Below are 16,871 nucleotides of genomic sequence, written 5' to 3'. Positions count from 1 at the left end.
CTGAACTGAAAGAATCTCCTTCCAAGAAAATACAGAAGTAACTAGGTAGATAGAGGGTAGGATGATATAGTCTGTACGTGCTTAAAATTACATTGGGCCAGACTATGATAAGAAGCATGCAGGAGTGAGCTCAACTAGCCTTTACAGGACCTTGACTGTCAACTGTCCCTTACCATACAGCGAGGGCACAGCCACTCTCCGTTGGGGATCTCGGGGAGGGGTGGGTTAAGGCAGTGGATGTGGTAAGAGGAGGGGCACGTGTCGCAGCACAGCAGCTCGCCGCCGTCTTTGCACACCCGACAGAACTCCATGTGGTCGTCCTCCTCCTCGCCCACCGGCTCCTCTTCCTCCTCCTCTTCGTCCTTAGGCTCCCACTGTATACCTTCCTTCTCCTGAGGAGACATAAGAGAGACGAATCGCATGGGGTGAAGCGGGAGAGTATCTGCGGGGGGAGTCCTCTGATTTCTATAATAGCAGGTCATGTCTTTCCTCTACATGTGTGTAGTGAGGTGAAATAATGTGGTTTGCGGATGCAGTGTATGCAGACCAGCAATCATTGTAGGCATGAGGAAGGATGGATGTGGGGTGGAATTTTGGTGACACTTGTCTGCAAACAAACACAAACTTGACAGTGTTGGCTAATCGCTGCATATGTGTGTGTGTGTGTGTGTGTGTGTGTGTGTGTGTGTGTGTGTGTGTGTGTGTGTGTGTAGAGCTGGCCCCCCTCCCCAGTGTCCCCCAGTCTTACACAGTGGGGGCAGCTCCACTTGCCCTCAGGGGCCTTCTCCAGTTCAGGCTCCAGGCACACCAGGTGATAAGCGCGTGGGCAGGTGTCGCACAGGATGATCTCACCACCCTGCTGGCACACCTCGCAGTAGTCCTGGTGGTCCGTCTCATAACCATCACCATCCTCTCCTTTGGGGACACACACACACACCGGATTAAACCTCACATAAACACAGCCAATGACCATGTCTATGATCTTCATCACCATCCTCCCTGGCAGTCTGGCAGTTCTTCAGAATCCTAAATGGCTTCATCACCATCTCTCCATGGGATGACTAACTGGAAAACTAAACCAACTACTTATTCTGTGTCACTGTGTTTGTAAATGTTAAAGCAGCGTTACTTTTTGGAAAGCTACAGTAGGTTTTTGTTTTTTGTGTGGCTGTGTGTAGTGAACGTCAACTGTGTTGAGGTCAAATTTCAGAAAGTGTTCCAACAGATTCTCTGATGCCTATTTCTTAGAGGCTCCCTGACCATCCCAAATTGAATTGCCCGCTGAGAGGAGTGAACATCAGGACTGCAAAGCTGAACTGTGCATGGAGGACCACAGAGATCTTGAAATGTCTCAGCCTGTTTGTGAGATCGCTTTACTTAAGGCCATCTATTAAATAAATTCCCTGTCCATTTCTGACAGAGGGGCAACGGGAGCGAGTCCAGCCCCGGCAGCTGTCCTGTCTTCTGTGCTGGCACACAGAAACGAGGCGGGAGACGAGAGGGCACTCACTTTTCCTCTTCTTGCGGCCTCGTCGAGCAGCCGCAGCAGCCGTCGGTGTCATCGGGGGCTTCTTCTTGGGCGCCCCCGCGCTGTCCGAGAGGACGGAGGCACTGTGGATGCTGACATCATCCGGGAAGTCCGACTCATCCAGGAAGTCCTCCTCGCTCTGAGTGGAGACAAGAAAGTTCAACCCGCTGCAGCTTAAAGCCTTCAGACCCCTCCCATCACACACCTTACACTAACAGTAAAGTGCATTAAATATTAACTAATCAAGGTTTTAACAAAGAGTTTAGCATGTCAAACAAGTTAATCACTGTCAAATATATTTATTTAGGTTAATGTATGTGGCTGAAACAAACAAACTAACTAGAATTTTGATGACGGGTTTGTGTGGAGGTGAAAGGAGCAGGCTAAAGCCATTCTCACCGATGATGCCTTTTTCCTCTTGGAACTTTGGCCTGACTTGGATTTGGTCTTCTTGCCTTTGCCCTTCTTCTTCATGTCCTTCACACTGCTTCTACTCTTCTTTCTAACCCCGGGCCCTGAAATCCAGTCAAGATGAGAAAACAACCGGCTGTAATCCTTAACAGATCCACATACGGCCCCCGTTCGCATTTCAGGGGATCGATTGGAGGGTTTTCTTCATGTTTTTTGTCTTTTTCTCCTGAACAAAATGTTACCATTTGCATGTGGAATGTTAAATACTCACAGCACTACAAGGAGAGATGCAAATACAATGTTCCAAGTAGCTCTGAACCTTGAAACTACTTAATAAAGAATCATATCTTAGGATTCTCTATTACTCTGACTTTCTGTGACACATCTGTGAAGCTACTGGACAGGTCATCATACTTTTATTCTCACCTTTTCCTTCTTTGGTTTTGGCTTTTCTGATTGGCCCCGGCTGCAACGCCTGCTGGACGCTGCTGAGAGAGATGGGTGGCGACACGGTGACTGTTTCCACGGCAGCGGCCACAGCAGCAGCCACGGCCGTGGCAGAGGTGCCCTTGAAAGGGTTGTTGGCACTGAACTCCCGCCACTTGGCCCCCAGTACCGTCATCATTTTGGACATGGGGATCTTGGGGTTCTTCTTGGCAATAAGGGGCCTGGGAAGAGGGGGGTATTAAAGGCAAAGACCCTACATGAGCTCAGTTAATTTGGGGACTGTCTAACAGCTTCTGGTGACCAGTCTCGGTGCAAATCCTCATGAACTCAGTGCTTTTGGAGATGATCTAACAGCTTCTGTTGAACAGTCTCAGCGCAAATCCTCAGTTCATCTACAGCGCAAGTGGGCCAAATTCAAACCAAAATCAATCGTATTCTTAAGATAACATTTTTGCACTATTTTTGGACAAAACAAGCTCAGTCTCCCACCCAGCTGGGTCCTCTTTGGAGACAGCACACAAATAAACAGCTATTCCACTGGGACTAGCAGAGTGGCGGAGCTGCTACCTGAGGAACTGGCTGAAGGCTTTGTAGTTGGTGATGGTCTTGTAGTCCTCCTCAGAGAAGGCGTACTGCACATCCTCCAGACCCCACTCCAGCATCAGCTGACTCGAGGACTTTGGCTCCTGAGGAGAGGGGCCAGATGTCCCAACACACATTCATTCAAACAACACACACCTGCATCTAGTCTTTAGGGGGCAACAGAAATCTCCCAAGGAGATACAGGCCAGACACGTTACCTGTATTGGAATTACTAAGGGTCAAATCATCTGTTATTTGTGTTCTACATTAAAACCTCAAAACAATCTTTAAATTTCCATAAGCATACAGTACCTTCATATTCCCATCATCATCATCGTCGTCATCTTCCTCCTCCTCCCTCTTCCTGCGTTTGGTCTTCTTCTCTTTTTTCTCCTTGGGCTTCTTCTTCTTCTTCATCGAGGCGTAGGTGCTGCTCTCGCTGCCGGACCTCTCCCGCCTGTGGTCGTCCTCGTCTCTGTCCGACGTGTCCTCATGCTCGCTCACGGCCACCTGCAGACAATGGCTAAATCAAGTCCCTGTATACTCCACAGGACTTCAGTGGATGGATGGGTCTGTTCCTGTGTCCTCGTCATAGACTCGCCATCAGGAAATTGTCAAAGGGTACAGATACCCCTCACCAAAAGGCCCAGACAGAGCCCATGTAAATGGTCTATTGTTGGTTGGTTGTCCACAGCCCCAGAGATAAACATTGCAGCAGGATAAACAGTCAAGGAAACATTGTAAAGAGAGTGGCTACGTCCTGTGTGTTCTAGGAATCAAGCACACCTATTCAGACACTAAACACTGATTCAGGTACTCTAAGCGATGCTGGGTAACATCACAAAACAGAGAGCTAGCTCGCTACTTCCTCCCTCTCCCTCCCATGCTGTTCCCGTGCAATTGAACTCTCCTATACGCGCATCTCGTCATTGATTTGCTGGAACTGTTTTTATGGGCTAGGTTTGCCCAGGTTGTTTTTGTTGCCGTTTTTGGAGCCTGGGCTGTCCACAGAGATTGCATTTTTTTTACAGTGTATTCAGGACACAGACAGCTAGCGGTTGGTTAGGTGATGTTTGCAGTAAGTGACATAAAATGTATTAGCCTAAAAAATGTGTGACATCGCTTAGAGCACCTTTAAAATAAACTGTCCTGAGGTTACTAAGCTGTACACTAGTTGATAATTTAATCATGTGTATGTGTGCTTGTCAAAAGACAAATATTAAAAAGACAAAGAGAAAATCACTCAACCGAAGAGATCTTTTAAACTACATTGTACAACTAAGGCTAACTACCAATCAAGGGATGGAACACTACAAAATGTTCAGGCAGTGTATTACCCTAGTGGCTTGGATCAGACTTTTCCTAGGCTTGTGAAAGTGTGTGCACGTGCGTGTGTGTGTGCCAGTGAGTCAATGTCCCCCCAACTGCTCCCAACAACCCGGCTGGCACCTTGGGTTTGTCTTGGCCATTATGAGGCATGTGTGAGAGGATGTGTGAGCTGATTGCAAACTGATTTGAGAGACGAGCCACAGCCAAGTCGCTTTGCCACCCTCAGCTCACGTCTTTAGTGGGAGTAGCACGCCAGGCCAATCTTATTAGTGCCTCTGCTAACATTGCCATGGCTACATCTGGGCATTAATGAGTGTGATCGAGTTCAGCCTAGAGCTTTGAATAGGTGTGCGCGAGTTATTACCAGGAAAAAATAAATAAACTGTATAGTGTGTGTGTGTGTGTTTCTCAAAAATGGAATGAACAGAGAGAAAGAGGGAGAGAGAGGGGGTGGATAGAGAGAGAAATAATTGAGGAATAGATTTGCATATGTATGTACACATTAATGAGTTTGTGTGTGTGTGTAAGAGAGCTACATGTGTGTGTGTGTGTGTGTGTATTGTTACAGAAGTAAATGAGTGTGTTTGCGTAGGGCTGTATGTGGGGGGTAGACACATACACAAGCCTGTTCTCCAGCTGTGGGGCTTTCATCCTACAGAGTGTGTGTTTGTGTGTATGTGTGTAAGTGTGTAAGTGTTTATGTCTACACATACATGTTGCCATGCCATGTGTGGGAAGAGTCATGTCCCCATGGCAACTTTGTGCATTTATGTGTCTCTGTGTATTTTGTGTGTGTGTGTGTATTTTGTGTGTGAGTGTGTGTGTGTGTGTGTGTGTGTGTGTGTGTGTGTGTGTGTGTGTGTGTGTGTGTGTGTGTGTGTGGTGTCGTGTCTGGCTTAGCAGAGCGGGTTGGGCCTCTAATGCGGCAGAGCGCGCAAGCCCAACCAGCAGCCCATCTGTGTTGCTATGGCGACCAAACTGTGCAGTGTCTGGTTTTCTCTCTCCCTCCCTCTCCTACACCCATTCTCCCCCTCTTCCTCTCTCTCTCTCTCCTCATTTCTCTTTCCCTTCTCTGCCTCTCTCTCTTTCTCCTCTTTCCCCTCCATCTATGTCACTCTCCTGCACCTACTCTCTCTCTCCCTCTGCTCTCCATCTCCCCCTCTCTCTCTCTCTCTCTCTCTCTCTCTCGTTCATTCTGCTGCAGCTGCCAATGGAATGGCGCCATCCAATCACATGCGTTTGCATAACGAGCTTGTTATGCAGAGGCTCCATGCTTGCAGTGCCTGTGTTCTAGAGCCCGTCTAGACAAATCTCATTTACGCACCGAGGGGAAAGAAAGGAGAGAAGAGGGGAGAGAGGTGAGGGGAGGGCTAGGTGAATGAAAGAAAGAGACAGACCGAGAGAGAAAAAGAGAGAGGGAGGGAGGAGAGGGAGCAGAGCCACCTAAGATGCAGAACTAGAAGCACAGAGGGCAAGCCAGTGAGGAGAGTGGGGTGCAAGGTTTCACCAGCAGAGGAGAGGAGAGAGGGAGAGAGAGAGAGAGAGAGAGAGAGAGAAAGGAGAGAGAAAAAGAAAGGTGAATGTAAATGGATCTGATGAGTGCATCATGACGAGTGACTGAGTGCGGCCGCGGAGAGGACGGCGAAATCAACCGCATTTCCATAACGACTCATTTGGCCTTGAACTGGTTAGATGTGAGCATCGCGCCATGTGTGCATGCGCCAGTCACAGAGCTGCTACCCAAATGTGTGTAACGTGTGGAGTAGATGTGTGTGTGTATGTGTGTAAGTGTGTAAGTGTTTATGTCTACACATACATGTTGCCATGCCATGTGTGGGAAGAGTCATGTCCCCATGGCAACTTTGTGCATTTATGTGTCTCTGTGTATTTTGTGTGTGTGTGTATGTGTGTAAGTGTGTAAGTGTTTATGTCTACACATACATGTTGCCATGCCATGTGTGGAAGAGTCATGTCCCCATGGCAACTTTGTGCATTTATGTGTCTCTGTGTATTTTGTGTGTGTGTGTAAGAGAGCTACATGTGTGTGTGTGTGTAAGAGAGCTACATGTGTGTGTGTGTGTATGTGTGTAAGTGTGTAAGTGTTTATGTCTACACATACATGTTGCCATGCCATGTGTGGGAAGAGTCATGTCCCCATGGCAACTTTGTGCATTTATGTGTCTCTGTGTATTTTGTGTGTGTGTGTAAGAGAGCTACATGTGTGTGTGTGTGTGTGTATGTGTGTAAGTGTGTAAGTGTTTATGTCTACACATACATGTTGCCATGCCATGTGTGGAAGAGTCATGTCCCCATGGCAACTTTGTGCATTTATGTGTCTCTGTGTATTTTGTGTGTGTGTGTAAGAGAGCTACATGTGTGTGTGTGTGTATACATCATAGAACACAGAGGGGGGCAACGATCACAACACTCTTTCAGAGAAAAGACGCTGTGTTGATGTTAAGGCATCAGAGAGACAGTATCCTGGGAGTGATGATCAAGTGACTTAAAGGCCTATGTTCTTAACAATTTAACTGGCACTTAAGCTTACAGTACCCAAGATGAAGAGATACATGTCAGTATGCTGACTCAGTCACCTCAAGTAAACACACTGAGCCTAAAACACAACAGTCCTTCCAAAAAATATATATAATGAAAACTGTGGTCAGGCCACTAGTCAGAATCCAATAATCTTACTCAGGTCCGCACCAAAATAATCAGCCTCGATCTGCATCAACTGGCAAACTCTGGTGCAGTCCCACTGGTGAGAAAGGAACCCGAACCAAGCAGGACCAAAACGATTCAATAACGCTGAATAATGGGAACTGAGGCAATGAATTTTACACTGTACTGTAATCCTTTCCTATCTAGCCTATGGTACAACAACATGCATTTGAATGATGTAATATCAGAAAAGACGTTTATTCGTAAGAGACACAGTGTCAGATTTGGTCGGACTTCAAGTTTGGAACACACAGCTGTCCATTTTCAATGACAAAATGTAATGATCATAAATGCAATAGAAATATGAAAATGAGTTGGATACCTAGATGAAATTGCTTGCGTGTCTGTGTACAGCAGTGCATCGATACATTATTAGTCTCACATATTGTCGCCTATTTCGACACAGTTAGATCCGGTCGAACCATTTATTAATTACTGATTGGACGAGAAGCGTTCCATGCGTCATCACGAGTGGCGATATCCTAGGACTTCCCCACTCAGCCGTTGTACCACTAACGTTAGTAATCACTCCGCATATTGCATTGAATCATCCAATATGAACATCCCATTCATTCAAAGAAAGACAGCAGCGTATTGTATTCTCTGAAGTTGTGGCCAGGTTCACTATCCTGTGTTTTCTGGCAAATGTATAACTTTTGTCAACTTTAGATTTTGCATCACCTGACTCAAACATTTCTCCACGTTCATTAGCTAGGTAGTTGGCAAACAAACCATCTAAGCAGCAGTAGGAATGATTCAAGATCAATGTTAATGTGGGTGGGAGCAAATAGACACAATTTACTTGTTTTATTGGTGGAAAGGGTCATCATCTGTAGATATGAATTTTTAAAATGATAAACCACAACTTTATCATTTAAAGCCAATTATTTTGCGGACCCTTTGGCTATGGGTTGCGGACCCCTACCCCAGGGATCTCCAGACCTCACTTTGAGAACCACTGGGCTATACAAGTCACTGTACGCACAAGCCTCTCACTGAACTTGACTCTCGAGTGGGAAATACCAAGGCCAATATTAGAACTATTTTTGTGGGAGGAGGATGAACAAACAAAAATCTAAATAAGCAATAGAAAACCATCTTTAAACTAAATTAGTTGGTAATGGAACTGTTATAGAAAAGCAATATGACACGAATGGAAGTGGTGTTGGTAAAGGGTATCGCCACGGCTGTAATTGCCTTCGACACTCAGCTTTCGGCCTCGTACCTACGGCCGATTTACAGCCGTGGCGATATCCTTGACTAACACCACTCCCACTCGTGTCACATTGCTTAAATAACCAATTTCCAGGCTCAAGATCAGCCAAACAATCTCTAGGTTCAAAATCAACCCAAGTGAGTTTGCCATTGTGAAATGGTAAATGACACCTTATATTTTGAAGATCTACCAAATGACCAATGACTTCTCTTGCCTAATAAATTTGGGTCCATTTCAATGTGAAACTGAACCAAACCTTCCACATGTTGCAACATTGTAACAATTTATTCCCTTCTGTGAACCAAAGTAATCTAAATGCATGTCTGAAAACGCCCTTAGAAACTGGCAGTGAGTCTCAGTAGTTCTTTTGTTTCATATTTATTTTCCTTTTATTTCTTATTTTTTTTAACTGAGCCTCTACTCTTTAGCTGGTCTCTCTCTCTCTCTCTCTCTCTCTCTCTCTCTCTCTCTCTCTCTCTCTCTCTCTCACACCACTCACACATGCACACACACGCACACACAGAGGGAGAAAGACAAAAAAAGAGAGCGCAAACTCCCCTTGGTCAAAGGACTACCAAAACCTCGCTGACATCAAACTAATCTGTGATGACAAGACATCGGCCGCCCACGTGTTGATCCTCCAGTTGTCACTCCTCCTCTGTCCCCCTCGTCCCATGTCCCTTTGCCTGCCTGCCTGCCTTGCTCCCTCCATCCCTCCCCTCTTCCCTCCCTCCCTCCCTCCTTTCCTCCCTGTCGCTCCTGTACTGGCCTCGGCATCCCTGCTGCGCTGCCGCCGTGCACTGACCTCCATTGATCTGCGCTCGTGTCTGACACAATACTTTGGGGCGGCTCACGACAGGAAGTGGCAGAGCACTGATCGCCGCGCGACGAGACCTCGCTGCCCTCGCACAAACTGTTGGCAGGACTGGAGGGGATAGAAGGGAGAGGAGACGGGGGAAAACTGTGTGCGTCAGATAGAGAGAAAGAGAGAAGACATGGCAAAGAGGGAGTCAGAAACAAACAGTGTAGGAGGTGTGTTGAGACCTTGAGGTTGAGTTGAATAAAGGAAAAGTAGAGGCATACAGGCTTCACTCAGGGTGGTGAATACCACTCAAATTAAATGCCATAGGGCCCTTTTACCAGAGCTGGAAAGGATGCAAAATTATTTTAGTGTAATTGTCCCATTTACACATGTGTGGGGCCCTCAGAAGAACCAACTTTGGGTTCCAGGAACCTTTTTGATACATATTTTGATACCTATAAACTATACTTTTCTTACTGCCTGGCAGCAATAACGTGGAGCTTCTGCACTAAATGCCAGAGAAGCCTCAAAGCTTCATGGAATGAGAGTGAACGTGAATAAGTGTGCCATGTTTTGATACTGGCAGCAGGCAGAGCGCAAGGGAGAACTATTTTTAGATTAGAGGAAAAACAAGTCTTAACAAAACGTTAAATTAGATTACAACAAAATGAAAGACCAATGATGAAGCATGAATCCCTGCTTAGAGAAAGAGACTTACTGGTAGAAACATTTGTGTCACCAATTTGAATCGGAAAGGAGATTTGTTTAGTTTATATCCTTGTGGCCATACAGAAGTATTTCAACTGACTAAATATCCAAATTTAGAAATGAGACCTACAATAGCAACCAAGTGACTCTGAAAGACATGCACGTACAGTACATGTCCTGCTTGTAACAATTTATTTATTTTAAAGCAACCAGTAACTTCCTAAGATGTGTTTCGTTGTTGTTCTGAAGTATATTTAGCTTACTCGGAACCTTCTGAATCAAGATGGAAAAATGTCTCATTCTTGCCACTTGTGCATTCTGAGCAAACAAGCAGACAGAGAAGGAAAAGCATAGATAAAGAAAGCAGACAGCCTCTTAAAGGGTTGATAAAAACCTCCACAAATCCAAACCACTGCTCAGGGTTGAAATTTCACTGATATGCAAAGTCTGTTCACAAGCACCAAACAATAATTTCATTACTGAGCAAAGTTAATTTGGTAATTTCATACCACATTGAAAATCTTCGGCGCCTCCAGGGTAAACAGACGGACACATTTAAACTGGACAGAATTGAATGCGTAAATGCATAAATGTCCATCAACCATTTCAGTGCTGTTGCACACTTGCTTCTGCAGGTCTACTGTTTGCATGTGCGCATGCACCACAGCCCTTGTGCTTTTACATTACAGACTTCAAGAGTTCCCTGCTTAAACAGAACTCTGTGACAACGCCTTTGATGTGTTTTATTCATGGCGACAGTGCTCAGTGAGAGAGAAAGGTTTCATGCTGCTGGTACAAACTCACTGTCTACATGCCATGATCTAATTGCCTCAGAAACTTCACCTGTCAGACTGCATAACCGACTACAGTGACACACACACACACACATGCACGCGAACACACACGCAAACACACACACACACACACACACACACACACACACACACACACACACACACTGGAAAGGAAATGAAGGGGACACTCTACAAAAACAGTGTTTGCAAAGTCCAGTGTGGCAGATAAAGAACACAAAGGTCAGATAAAGAGAGAGAGAGATGTCAAGGAAAGGTATCAGGAAGAATGTGAGAGAACGGCTTAAAAGGGGGTGAGTGAACAATTAAAGTAGATACTGACTCTGGAACAGTTTTGATCTGGCACCGATCCACCAAACGCCATGCACTCTGTGGTGCTACCACTCCATACCTAAAACCTACGGCAAGCACTGGATGCAATATCGACAGAACACAGGCCATCAGTGAGTAGGCGAAAGAGACCCAGGGCTATATCTTAGACTTTACACTAACCCCCTCTCAAACACAGACAACAAAGAGCACTAACCCCATGTGCTAACAATGCAGACTGACAGACTATGTTCAAAAGCCATAACCCAGGGTGTTGTAGACCAATACACACAGGCGCAGTGAAGGAAATAACACAGAGAAATAACCTGTATAATAGCCCTGAACACAAGATTGCAGAGAGAGAGAGAGAGAGAGAGAGAGAGAGAGAGAGAAAAAGAAAGAGCGACGCAGAGTCTGTATAGCTCACAGCCTACACCTACAAACTTTCTTGTATGGCGGCCAAATGCCCAAAGATCTTTCACTATCTTAATTGAAAGCAAACAGATGTTGTTTGGAAATTAGTTCGAATCACTATTCCATACGAAATCCCCCTGAGACACAATAGGACAAAAAATGACTCATCAGGTTACTGTGAAAAGAAAGAAAGTGCCTATTGTTTTCCTGTTAATGCTCGGTTTGTTCCAAGCCACCCAGTTTGGCGTAGTAATTACAACCATATGTTGCTCACAGGCACTGCTTTACGTTCGATCTACTAAGATGCTGAATGCCTTTGAGTGGGGTTTCAATTACACTGAACTTATATGTTGTAAGGTAAGAGAAAAGGCATTCTGCTGGTCACCCAATACAATTCCATAACACGATATTTCAGAATAGAAAACAGCCAACCGTGAATTGGTCTAGTCCCGATCAGTTCATTTTCGCTTTCCAAGGGGTGTAACAAACGGTTAAATTAAACTGAAGTTGTTACAATAAACTCTTACTGAATCCTACTGGAAATACTGAAAACACATATTTCTTTTAAATTAAGGTTTTATTGGCAGTTATTTATACATTTTTTAAAGAAAATACATGTCCGTGTCAGCCACTGGTTGTGTCTAAAAGTGCAATGGTGTTCCTCGATCGGTCATTGTAAAAAAGCCACCTCATATTGGATAAGTGGTTGTGACTGGCCTGGCCAATTTTCGGCTAGGTGGAAATCAATTTCAATGGGAGAGTGTCCAGACAGGTCTGCAAAAGCAAATGTAATAACCTAAAAGGATTCATCTGGTTCCCAGGCTAGTGGCCACCTACTTTTCCATATGCATGTCCAACGGCCCAAACCTCTCATCTTACCTCTTTTTTCTTCTTCTTGACCTTGGGCATCTTCCCCTCTTTTAGCTTGGCCGACTTCTTCTTCTTCTGCTCCTTGAGGGACTCGTCATCTGAGAAGAACCGGTCCAGAGGTGAAAGCGGGACCCTTCGGCCAGCACTTTCCTCATCCTCATCTAGGAGACACACACAAACACAAAATCTAAGCCAAAAAGAGTCAAAAACAAATTACATTTATATACAAACACGGGCATCTTGATCATTGCTTTGTTTATCTTTTCTAGAGTGACGCATGTGTTCAACCCATCATCGTCCAGTTACGTCATTTAGATCACTTATGGTTCCCAATCTGCTAGGAGAGTAACTACCTTGAAGTAGCAGTCCCTCAGAACAGCATTCTGACAACTGTAATAGTCCTCAATTCCTGCAGTGCGGACACACAAAAAAGGCTGTACTTTCTCCAGCAGTTCTAAGAACTATGAAAAAGTTCCTCCAATCCAAAAGCACTCACAGACAGCAGCAGCAGCAGCTGCAGGCTCCACATAAAGCTGGACTCTTCTCAAACCCCCTTCAGCATCATCAAATAATTACAAACTCACCTTTGTTTCATGTTTTCAAATTTTAGTAATTGGATGCTGGGGTCAATTTTCTGATCCTCTGGAAATGTGTTTTGGCCTATGTGCATAAACAAAGATATGCAGGAATTTTGGTTAGGCAAGAGTTAAGATTTGAATGCCTTTAAAAGTAAGTCATGCTCCACCCACAAAAAACGTCTGGTTCTCCTTGCGAGCATCTGTACTGCTCTACCCCCAGAAGGTCCTCGGGAATCAGTGATGAACCACAGCTCACCCTACTCCACGGCCTGAAGAGCAGAGTAGTGAGTCACCCCCATTGACTGTGTGCTGCACTCCTCTCTGTATGCGTTTTGCGTCGCGTGCCTCCCCCTGCCTTTGATCAGGCTCATACAGCAAATCAACCACGTATGTGAGCTCACTAGCGGGCACAGAATGGCCCGAGGAGAAGACCCCAGTCTGGCGCCGCTCAAGTCCCAGGTGTGCTGCGGAGCGAAAGGGCAAGAAGGCAACGACGACAACCACCCCAAAAACACCTCACGGTGGCCGGGTGGGTGCAGAGCAGGAACAACAACGGCGGTCCTGTCGTTACTGCCTGTTTACTTTCACAAAGTAAACAAGAGTGGCGGTTCTGTAAGCGATGGGAGACCTGGTGTGTTAAGCACCACCAGAACGGGTCAGACAGAGAGAGCAGTGGAGAGAGGGGCGAAACCAGGAGACTGTTCAAATAGCCAGACAGCACTTGTCTCTCGCTGTGTGTGTGTGTGTGTGTGTGTGTGTGTGTGTGTGTGTGTTGTTCTCAGTGCAGACCTCTGGGTGTGAAATAAGCAGCATGGGTATTGAAAGTCGATCAGGTCCCATCCAACCCACCCCAACCTCCACAAACACACAACAGCGGCCTTATCATCAAAGTTGACTGAGCCTGAGTAAAGGCACTGGAGGAGACGGAGAGTGAGGAAGGGGTGTCAAGAAAGAGGAGGAGATTTGGTGGTGGTGGTGGGTGGGGAGTTCCCCAGTCTCCTGGACGCTGTCCTTAAAAATCCACTTAACCTCCATTTAGCCACCCAGGGAGGCAGGGTATGCGTGTGTGTGTGTGTGTGTGAGGAAAAAAAGAGAGAGAAAAAAAGAGCTGCCTCCTTTCTGCAGTTGAAGATCGTTTCCAGCCCCACTGGGCACTGGCGCATTTACATTCTGTGGAGAGTCCCTCTCCCCGGCAAGCCTGCTTGTTGGAAGGTTTGATCCTCACTCCCCCACCAACACCAACACCACACCATCCCCTGCCGCCTATCACCTTGCTCTTTGCATCGTGCATAAACATTGGCGGGTGCCTGCGAAGCGACGCATATTTAGGCCAGCGCGTCTGCAAAACCTCACAGGAGGTGCTTTCATGTCTGCCGAACACGTCTGCTGCCTGCCAGGCACGTCATGCTAACAACTCAGCCGGCTTCACATCTTCCTTTCTTTCTCCCTCTCTCTCTCTCTCTCTCTCTCTCTCTCTCTCAGCCCCGTGACTCTTGGTGCAGATGATGCAACAAGACGAAGGCAAAACGTCTTTTTTTCATCCTTTGGCTTTCTTCTTTCTCTTTTTTATACTACTTTTTGGTTAAACTACTGAGATGTCCAACAGCAGCCTGTCTATTTGATTCAGAGAGAGGGAGGTACCTCAGCCTGGCAGAGATGACGGCTCATTCTTTTTTGCATGAGCTATTCGATGAGTTAATTTTGAAAAATTCCAATCAAAATTCCCCGGAATCCTCAGTGTACTGGGACCATTCAGGTTCAAGTAACCCGCAGAGACATACACACACACACACACACTCTTTCTCTCTCTCTCTCTCTCTCTCTCTCTAGTGGGTTCCCAGTGAGCTCTGCAGAAAGCTTCCATTCAACCCACGGGCACACGGAGCCGTGATTGAGAGCGGATCAGGCTGGCACAGAGGGGAAAGACCCCCGTAAGCACTGCTGGCTCTGGCACGGGCATTAGCACAGCGGAGGGTCCGTCTGTGCCAGGTGTGGAGAGGATGTCTGTGTGATCAACAGAGTGATGGGTGGGGGGAGAGGGAATGGGGTGGGAGGGGGGGTCAGGTACCTGGCACCGAGCTACAAAAGGAATCAAGCAGTGGCAGGCAAAAACAGCGAGTTCAGAACGCCAGATTGGAGGAGCGAACGTAGGCGGCAGGGCGGTTCTGACCTTCTATGAAGGGCTCAGCCACTGGCTCACTCCATTAACCTGGAGATTCACAGCCAGGGGTGGAGGTGGGAGGTGGGGCTCCCTCCGTTAAAAAAGAGGAACATTTATGGCAAAACGTATTACTCCCCTGACAGCACGCATATGGAAATGTGCACAGTAATGGCGTCCCCAAACTCTAATGTGGAGAAAATGCTCCCCGTTTGCTCCTCGTCAGGACAGCTAGCTCTAATAACAGGCTAATTCTTCGCCTACCCAAGGATCAAACCAGACCACAGAATCCTTGCTAAACAGTGATGCATCCACAACACACACTGTGGAACGCATACGATCACTGTAAAATAAACATGCACAGAGGCACTAACAATACAGAGGTGCACTAAACTAATAAAATCACAAGAAGACAGACGCACCACAAACCTCATGATAAATGGCTGAAATCAATACCTTAGAATAGAGAATATTTGAAACAAAGAGTCAAGGCATGGTATGAGTGTGTGAGTAAAGGAGAGAGGAGGAGATTGGCTAAAACAACTGTCAAGGTTAGAAAAATCAGCACAAAAGACCAAAATGGGTCCCTATTAGCATGTAATCGGCACAGCCCTAAAAACATTAATTTGGTAAATAATTAATAACAGTCCAATTGGTGGTCCGAGTGGATGTGGAGCTGAGTGAATGTGTCTAAAATCAGTGTTTTTCTTTAGGATATTTCCAATGCACAGATGTCCATTTTGTCATAAAATAACTATGCGCATACACACATTTATTCCTCAACTAGATCAAGCTGTAGCAAAAGGAAATGGGATGGATTGCTATTTTCCAGTGCTGTAGCAATGCTGCAATCTGCCATGATGTCTATTTGAGGACGCTTTTTTTTTTCTTACCACAAGAACACAAAGGCATATATTATAAGCTCATAAATTATACGCAAGCGCACAGTGACACATATAATGAACACACACTAATGCACACACACAGACACACACAAACACAATTCCCTCTCTCTCTCTCTTTCTCTCTCTCTCTCTCACACACACACACACAGAGCGATGCAAAACTGATGCTTAGGGAATGGGGTGTCAGCTTCCATTGCACGACACCCATAAATAGCCCCCCACCAATCAGTATGATGACTTCTGTAGGCACACGAAAGCCTGAGATAATCCTTCAATTTCTGACAAGGACGAAACTAAGAGGAAGCCAAAAGCGGAGGGTCGTGGTCAATGTTACACCAGGGCAGAACTGGAACAGTAGGGCAGGAGACACCAGTTAGGGCATTTTTTAAAGATGGGCCAGCAGACAAATACAGATGGAACTGAGATAAACACACACCAAAAATAACAACAACAATAATTTCACATCCGTTTGGGGTCTAGACTGAAAGGGACACGGCAAATATGGAATAGGACCTCCTGTGCCTAAAACAAAGATGGAAGTATATTATCAACATACCGCAAATGTACTGTATAGTGTGTGTGTGTATGGGGGTGGTGGTATTAGAAGAATAAACATATTTGCAAATTAAATACCTAAATGCATAAATGTGTTTATACCGTGTTTTTCTCATTTATTTCATCTGCCTACATTTCCACAAAGCCTCTATTCATCTTATTTAAGCCCTCCATTATTGAAGACGTGCATCAGTGATCACTTTATCCCTCAGTGTATGGCTTGCAGTCATGTGTTCTTGCTGCAGTAGGGAAGTACAGCTAACCTGTCCTTCAGCATCCTTCTTATAGTTGGCTTTATTATGGACCGACCATCAAGTTGAGATAGCTCTCAAAAGTGTCCTGATGTAAGATGGAAGTAAAGAAAGGGATACAATGCATTTTGGTGTGTGTGAGTGTGAGTTTGAGAGAGAGAGAGAGAGAGAGAGAGAGAGAGAGAGAGAGAGAGCAAGAGGCAGGGGTTGGGGGGTGGAGAAAATGCAGTTTCCAAATCAAATTTTAAATGTGAAACCTCTGACTAAAATATGAA

General features: G+C 45.7%; 1 protein-coding gene across 6 annotated transcripts in view; it reads right to left on the bottom strand.

Moving 5' to 3' along the window:
- The window catches only part of chd5 (chromodomain helicase DNA binding protein 5), a 43,582-nt gene that overhangs the window by 24,228 nt on the left and 2,483 nt on the right, over positions 1-16,871 (bottom strand). For 5 of the 6 annotated variants that reach the window (XM_048254010.1, XM_048254012.1, XM_048254013.1 and 2 more), the window contains exons 2-9: positions 12,159-12,310; positions 3,281-3,478; positions 2,954-3,072; positions 2,366-2,607; positions 1,928-2,043; positions 1,511-1,667; positions 749-915; positions 174-392 (exon numbers count right to left, since the gene is read on the bottom strand). In XM_048254010.1, coding sequence (XP_048109967.1) covers positions 174-392; positions 749-915; positions 1,511-1,667; positions 1,928-2,043; positions 2,366-2,607; positions 2,954-3,072; positions 3,281-3,478; positions 12,159-12,310 — 1,370 coding nt within the window. Of the gene's footprint in view, positions 1-173; positions 393-748; positions 916-1,510; positions 1,668-1,927; positions 2,044-2,365; positions 2,608-2,953; positions 3,073-3,280; positions 3,479-12,158; positions 12,311-12,733; positions 12,810-16,871 lie in introns of all 6 variants that reach the window. The other variant, XM_048254015.1, reaches the window with a different exon arrangement.

This window comes from Alosa alosa, chromosome 10, assembly GCF_017589495.1.
Source record: "Alosa alosa isolate M-15738 ecotype Scorff River chromosome 10, AALO_Geno_1.1, whole genome shotgun sequence".
Lineage (NCBI taxonomy): Eukaryota > Metazoa > Chordata > Actinopteri > Clupeiformes > Clupeidae > Alosa > Alosa alosa.
This window is presented reverse-complemented; position numbering and strand designations above follow the sequence as displayed.